The sequence below is a fragment of the Macaca nemestrina genome, chromosome 12 (assembly GCF_043159975.1).
Source record: "Macaca nemestrina isolate mMacNem1 chromosome 12, mMacNem.hap1, whole genome shotgun sequence".
In the NCBI taxonomy this organism is placed as follows: Eukaryota; Metazoa; Chordata; class Mammalia; order Primates; family Cercopithecidae; genus Macaca; species Macaca nemestrina.
Window position 1 is genome coordinate 95,136,859 of NC_092136.1, and position 8,202 is coordinate 95,145,060.

At 41.3% G+C, this 8,202-nt stretch overlaps 1 protein-coding gene across 6 annotated transcripts in view; it reads right to left on the minus strand.

Moving 5' to 3' along the window:
- Nucleotides 1-6,062, minus strand: part of LOC105484317 (sestrin 3) — a 59,110-nt gene extending 53,048 nt beyond the window's left edge. The window contains exon 1 of one of the 6 annotated variants that reach the window (XM_071075488.1): nt 5,722-6,062. In XM_071075488.1, the coding sequence (XP_070931589.1) occupies nt 5,722-6,027 (306 nt within the window). In that variant the 5' untranslated portion in view covers nt 6,028-6,062. Of the gene's footprint in view, nt 1-4,356; nt 4,573-5,721 lie in introns of those variants that run through there. The other 5 variants (XM_071075490.1, XM_011745831.3, XM_011745832.3 and 2 more) reach the window with 5 other exon arrangements.
- Nucleotides 6,063-8,202: the final 2,140 nt, after the last annotated feature.

Sequence of the window (8,202 nt, forward strand, 5' to 3'; positions counted from 1 at the left end):
TGGCTTCCAGTATCACTACATTAGTAGTTACGTTTTGTATTTATTTAGTGGGGGGGAGTTGGGGGAAGCAGCATACCACTTTTTACAAATTAAATCTTCTATTGAACCTGAACTATAAAGCATATAAATATACCAAGCAACTTTCAAGTATTTTAGTAATAAAGTAACAACTACTGATAACAATAAATTTGTGTTCTCACAAGTAAACATTTAACTTAAGTAAATATGCAAGGAATTCTTTTGAATAAGCCAGTGCCTTCACAATCAATGACAATCTTTCTCATACATGACACAGCAACAAAAAAAAATTCAAGACCTGCACAAGAATAATTTTGTAATGAAAGATAATGGTGGTAGATTCCAGTGTATTCAAATTATGTGTACATATTTGGGGGTACCCATATTTTTAAATTACAATTTTAAAATAAGTTAAAACATACTTAAAAATTTAATGCAACTCAAGCATTTTAAAACCCCAAAGAATCTTAAGGGTCCATACGAAGCAGTTTAAAAACCATTGCATAAAGGTTTGCCATCACGGATTTACTACTTGATCTCTGCTTAGGATATTTAAAATAACCAAGTTAAAAACTGCCTTTGACAATCAAAAATATGTAACACAAGAAAACTGATTAACCAAGGCATAATGTAACTAGTGGTCCACAGATAAAGCAAATACCTTTTATTGGCTAAACCATATAAAGTTGCTATTACTTAACAATTTTGACTATAAAAATGAGGCCCATATAGTTCAATCTACTATTTTTCTTTTTTTTTTCTTTTTTTTTGAGACAGAGTTTTGCTCTTGTTGCTCAAGCTGGAGTGCAGTGGTGTGACCTTGGCTCATCGCAAGCTCCGCCTCCCAGGTTCAAGGGATTCTCCTGCCTTAGCCTCCTGAGTAACTGGGACTACAGGCACATGCTACGACGACCAGCTAATTTTTGTATTTTTAGTAGAGACAGGTTTCACCATGTTGGCCAGGATGGTCTTGATCTCTTGACCTCGTGATCCGCACACCTCGGCCTCCCAAAGTGCTGGGATTACAGGCATGAGCCACCATGCCCAGCCCTCAATCTAGTATTTTTCATTTTGACAGTATCTTTGTTTATAAAACCATCAAAAAGCTGTCAAAATATATGATCATATAACAAAGTGAAAAGTGCAATAACAATACAAAGATATATCACTATAACTATCTTTACATTAAAAAAGTTTAAATGTTAGATCATCTAAACTTAGAGGACAAAACTATTCATTCAAGTAGCACTAACTGCTCAATACCCAAAGTACATTGCAATATGCCACTTTTTTTATTTACTGGAAGATGAGTGGACTGATAATTACCTACCTTCCTCAATGCAGTTTGACATCACTTTTCAAATTAAAAGATTATGTTCTTCTAGTTATCACTTGAATTTCTTCAAGTAAAAGATTCAACTTAAAAACTCGTTAACTTTATAAAATAAATAGAAGCATTTCCTCTTTTATTAAAAACTTTACTGAACTACATCACTGACAATAGAGCAAGTTAGACTTAAGAGTTAGGGATTTCAGGATAATTTTGATGGTTCATTTATTTATGGATATGGTTTACCTCTCCATTCTTTTGACTTACCTAAGTTTACCAAATTAGGTGCATTCAATATTTTAATAAGTCTCTTTATTTTGGAGGATACTAAATCAAAACTGTAAATGGACTTCTAAGAATAAATGCGATTCTCATACAATAAACAATTCAATATTCAGGCATTGGGTTAAACTAAATTATTTCATTTGAAGGTGAATTCCATTCCTTGTGAAGTTCCCCTAAAATTCAACACACTGCAACAAATTAAGCCACTTACTGAGAGATTAACACTTTCTGCCCCATATAAAGGTGACCCTTCTTCCATCATTCTATAGAAATATAAAATCAAAAGTAATTCACACTGGATGAGCATGAGTTTCATTCTTCCATTATGAATTAGACTGAAGAAACATTCAAAATGCTATGACTCACTTGGCTATATTACTGAACACTTTATTAAAAGGAAAATAAGATAAATTCAAAGCATCACATTTTGAGAGTTACAGATGACTTTTAACTTAGAGTTATATCAACAAGAAAAACATGTCTTTATTAGAAATAAATTTTTCACTGTTATTTTAAGAATGATGAAACATTTAAAATGCTACATACTGATTCTCTTAAGAGCACTTCAAAGTGGCACTCTTAAAAAGCTGCAAATGTTGCCAAGTCATGTTATAACTGGCTCAAAGAATCTTATTTCCATTAAGTTATTTCATGCCACTGCATGAATCAGTATTAAATACCTTGGAGTTACTAAAAACTGGAATACTGGCAGAGATGTGCACAGCAATTATAAAATATGAAAATGTGAATACTCCTTTTCCACGTTTCTTTTAATAATGGCTAAAAATGAGGATGTTCTTTCTAGGTAAACAGAAATAGTTTCTTAAAAGCTAAAGGAAAGATGTAATATCTTAAATGCTAGCAAAGTGTCATGGATCCATAGCCATAGCTCTCTCAAAAGAAAAATGAAATACATTTTGAAGCCTAATATTACCTCCAAACATTTTATTAGCCTAACAAATTGCCAGAGCCATTAAAAAAATTTTTTTATCAAAGTCAGTACAGTGCTCTTTTTCCTTATTCAATTAAAAAACATAACTTGCTGTCATTTTAACCAGGCTGCACTTTAATCAAACGTGTCTTAAACTACACATTTTTTTCACGTCAAAGACATAACATAAATTTAAAAATTAAGAAATACATTTTTTTGAAAGCTAAGTTCAGATGACATCTGGCCCTGCAGTGAAAGAGTTAACATTCAGCTAAGCTGATCTGCACTTCTGATCCATTACATTTCTCACAAGCTACCCTACAATGAGCTGAGCAAGTATCAACTGTAATTTGATCCTAGAGTTTATGGAAAAAAATAACTGCACATACTCAACATGCACATTTAATAAAAATCTGTTTCAAGAGAAACATATCCAATAAACACAATTTAAGGCATATTTAACTGTTCATTTAACCTCAAATCTGCAATCCCTTTGCTCTCACGCTCTCAAATAAAATAGGAAGAAAAAAAAAAAAAAAAAGCAGCAGCCCTACTGCAGGGAAAAGAGGCTTGAAAAACAACTTTGATTGGCACTTGGCCTGACCCACAGAGGAAGAAAAACAGTTTTTGGACAAAGAGCGCAAATATTTGAGCTTGCTTACTTACGTGATTTTTTCTTTCTTCCTTTAAAAAAAAATGTAGAAAGAACAATCCCAAAGTGAACTGTATTTAGAGATATTGACTAAAAACGGTACCATATTCATCTCCGCTTTCAGTCCCGATGCATTTGCACAGCTCAGCAATTTTAATTCATTTGTAGTGAACAAACAGAAGCATCTCACCTAACGTTTCCACTTAATAAAATGTAAAAATAGAGTTTGAATACGAATAAACTGATTACAATATTACTTTGGGGCAGCTGTTAAAATCTGATCAAAAACTCTAGAGACCTTTTTTTCATTCCTTTCCCCATCCCTCTCGTCCTTCCCCACGGGGCGATTAAGCCAAGTAAGCTAAACAATACTGGAGTAAACTTTCTATCAGTCACTCTAGGAAGCAGCAATAAATTGATGGTGCGCCTGATTTTTCTGGATCAACGCGGGGGAGGGGGTGCTAAGGAGGAATAACCCACATCCACCTCAGTCTCCTCCTCCCCCAACCCCAGCCTCAGGAACTGGCCAGGTCGAATTGCATTTCCCATGGGCATAAAGTTCAAGATGCTTTACTGGTTCCTTTTCGAGACTACAACACAGGACGACCATCCAAACAATTTGAAAAGAGGGGTGTTGGGCAAGGCGCGCAAGGCAGAAGCAACCGAATAAACAAAAACAACACTCGCAAGAGTTAGCTACAGCAAAGAGGGGCCAGCCAGGTTCCTCGGGATCCGACCCAGCTGCTCTGATTTCACACCGATCTCCATCAACAGTTAAACTGCACAGGGAGGAGGATCGAATCGATCCCTACCGCCCTCCGCCGCCGAAGGAGCTGACCCGGGGTAGTAAGGTAGGGAAATGAGCCGTAAAGGAGAGCAAAGGCACCAAAGAAAAAGAACAAGGGAAGAAAAAAATATCCCAACCCCTCCGGACTTGCGTCTGTCCCGGCGGAAATAAAAAGCCGCAGCAGTCCAAACCCTCCCGCCCTCAACCCACGCCCCCTTTTTTCGGTCCCTGCGGAGGGACGGTGCCCGGGGATCCCTCTGAGCCTCCCCCAGTGCGCGCCCGGGGACGAGCCACCCAAGCCCCCGCCGGCAAGAAGCGACCCTCGCCGGCAGGACACCGGGCCGAACCCGTACCTTCCGCAGCACTTTCCGGCAGTTGGTACAGAGCAGGTAGTTGGCGGCGGCCGACGGGCTGCTGCCGCCCCGGTTCATCGTGGCTACGGGCGCCGAGGCGCAAGCGGGCGGAGGGCCGGGTCCGGGCTGTCACTGCGGCCACTGCGGGGCCGGTCCGTCCCCCCGCCGCCACCCGCGATTCCGCCTCAGTCTCCTCAAGGCGGGATGTCGGGAGGAGAGGCGACTGCCCGAAAGCGAGCGGCACTGCCAGAGGCGACCACCGCGGCAGCTGCCCCAGCGACGGCGGAGACGGCGGCGGCTGCTCCTCACCGGCCCGTTGTTCCACCCGCCCCCATCCTCCAGACCCCCGCCCCCGCCAGGCTAGGACGAGGAGCCGCCACCGCTGCCACCGCCACCGCCGCCGCCGCAGCGCCTCAGTGCGGCCCCGCCTCCGCCGCCCCACCACCTTCACCACCTCGACGCTCCGGTACCGCCCCTCCCGCCAATCGGACAGCTCCGGCTACGCCCCCCAGGCGCTAGCCCGCAGCCAATGAGCAACGAGAGCCCGCTTGGGAGTCGCGCCGGCCAATCGCAGGGGCCGAGGAAGCCTTGAATCTCCGGGCAAGTTAAGTTTGTCTCCGAGGCTCGGAACTGAAGGGAGATGGCGGTTAGCTAAGTAGTAGGGTAGCAGGGAACAGTTTGCTCTCCTCTGCCAATAAGAGGACGAGGGTGTGTCGTATGCAAATATACTGCCATCCAAGCCCCACCCCCAAGATAAGCCACGCCCCCCCAGGTCCCTGCAAAAGTGGTGAGCTGAATGAGATAAATAGTTGGGAGCTAGAGCTCGCTAGAGAGTCTAAGATTGAGCTAAATATTTCCTGATCTCTCGAGAAAGGGGGAGGGGAGTGGGAGGATTAAATGTTCCTTCCTTCAGGGCAGTGGTTAGGCTTTCTCTCCACCAAAATCTAACTTTAGCTGTAAAGAAGCCTGCAGTTATGAAGGACTTTGTATCCAGGGATCTCAAAGAACTTTATGCATCATTTATTGTGAACCGTGTTTTGCAAAGATTTCAGTTACTTGAGGCTTGAGAGGCGGATAGGGGATAAATGTCTGAGTTATATATATATTTATGCAAGTAATCGAGTTTGAGGGGAGAGACACAAAACCTCTGGTTTAGCGGTTTCCTCCTGTTTCTGAAGTACCTTCTCGCGGTTATCTTAGAGATGTAAGTTCCTTTACTTGTCCAGCACGAAAAGGCCAAAGGGGCTTGTTTTCTCACCCAAAAGACCTTCCTGAGGCACTGTTCGAATACATGCAGAGCACAGAGCCCTGCTCAGAAAGGAAGGTTCAGAGAACAAATTGCCGTTTAAAACTATTGGGACAAACCTGCCTCTTCCAAAGCTTAGAATGGTGAGTCAGGGTTTTAGCTTCCACGTTCTGCGGAGAGAAGGCAGACTTGATTGGGGAAAGCGCAGGCTGACCGAGTGTGGGGGGACAGACGGGTAGGGGAGCCAGGTCTCCCGAAGGGGCTAGCAATGCGCGTCGGAGTCGAATGCGGGTTCCCGATGCTAGACGCCCGCAACCTGCTCCCGAGTGAGAACAAAGGCAGGCGCAGAGCGAGAACCTGATTGGTGCCCGGTCCTCACTCGTGTCCTCCGGGCCCCGGAGATAACTTGCATCGCCTACTGGCATGGAGCGCTGTGCAGTGATCACTGGAGCCCAGCTCCCCACCCGGCCATGGCCGTGGCCACAGGACTATGCATTATGACATCACCTGTTTTCGATTTTTAGAACCTAATCAGTATTCTCGGCTTCTCCTTTTTTAAAGGTCTCTAGCGTACCAGGATTTGTGAAGGCCTGCAGTTCGTAGAATGAAATCTATGTGGAGATTATTTAAAAGAACAGTTTCACTGGTTTGCATTTCTTTCTTTTCTTTTTAATTAAAAAAAAAAAAAAAAACCCTGGTTTCCTTAGGGATTCAGGGTGGTGTTATGCAAAATCGGAAAGGTACACTTGGAGGAGCTAGCAAGTTTAGCATATCAAAGGTATTAGACCAAATTGTGCGGTTAAAACTGCCAATCTCATTTCTCAACAGCTGTCTCCTCTCTGTCCCTTTTTAGAGACCAACACATATAAACCAAGTCTACACAAGGAACAAAGGAAATGGAAATCTGCTAGTGTCAGGTTTAAATAGATTAAAATAGAGTAGAAAACCCCCAAAGGGTCTAAGTGATGTAGTTGGGTAAAGGTGTTGATCCATTTCTCCAGTGTTAGCTAAAGGTCGCTTGATGCTGTGTAGACATATATAATGAAAGACCGATGGTGTGGGGAAGGTGTTTAAGATTCAGTTAGAAGAAACTGTAAAAGCAAGCAAATTCAGAAAAGGAAGGAATTACCACATGCCCTTCGATGCAGAGAACCAAGAAATCCAGGGAGAAAGTCAGCAAGGCACAGTTTTTCTAAGAAACACATATGTGTCCCCATTTAGTGGTAAATTTCTTGGGCTATATTCCTGGCTGGTTCTGGCTTTTAAAGCAGATTTTTATGTGAGTACATTTTAAAGGAAAGGAGAAATTGAAGGATGAAGTGAATTTTTGTGCAGATTGAATTTTCTCAAATAGTATTTTAAATTCATATTGTTTTCTAGCACATTCTTCTTATAACCTTTTCTTTTCTTTTTTCACTTGACAGCTAAAATCCTTTTGAAATGAGTTCCTTTAAGTTCTAACTAAATACCCCAGTAACTAAATCCCCCAGAAAGGAAAGCCAAGAGAATCTAGCCCTATACAATAACACCCTCTAACAAAGATTGATAAAGGGAGATTTTAGTAGATGAATATCTTCAATAATACATGGTCACATACATGTATCTGACCATATGATGGATCTCTCCACCAAATTTCTCCAAACTATTATAATATATATTGTCTGTAGTGCTATTTACTTGGCAGTTAATCATGTATTGCACTGTGACATTTCTTATACTGAACCATTATGTATGTGTTTATGTTCTGCCCTCAACTACTCAATGCCAGTACCTTATTCTTAACACAGCAGCCACTCTTTCTGGTCTGTCCTCACACCCTCACTCCCATCATAGTTGTTCTCCTCTCTCATGGAAATGTTCAGTTTCTGGACATCTCCTTTCTCTTCCATTCTTCACCTAACCTTCCTTCCTTTCTTAGCCAGCCTGAATACCATAAAGAGAATGTGATTTCAAACCCAGGATCACACTTAAAAGGGAAAGAAACAAAAGCCAGTTCTTTTTATTGCACATAGAACAAGGAGAAACTCCGCCCCTTTTGTGTCCGGTATGTTTAAAACAAGAAAGAACTTTAGAAAAGTAGGATATGAGTGAAAATTACAACCAATGTTGAGAACTACATTTTAATTTTTATTACAAAATTAGGATGATAACTTCATTAAACATTGCACATCATTTCAAAACTGTTATAATCATTTTGCTTGTTTTGAAATATTCTTTTAAAGTGTGATTTTTTTTTTAAACAAGAAATCCATAAAATCACATGGCTTGGATGTACCATAACTTACTTAATCCTTGTGCTATTGTTGAGTATGTGGGTTGTTTCAGGTTTTTCATGATTGTAAATAACGAAATAAACTCCCTCATACTTAAGTTTCTGGCAGCATCTCTGATTTCTAGGCCTGGAATTTTTGAGTAAAAGGGTATACAAATGTCTTAAGGCTCCTGGTGCAACTTGCTAAAATATTTTGTGGAAAGATTTGAATAAGAACACAGGTGAGAGCAATCATTTAAAGCTATCATTCTGCATAAGGTCCATCAGTATTCCACTTACCTCTACCTTAATCCCGTTCCCTTCTTCCTTCGGCCTGGCGAATATCTTC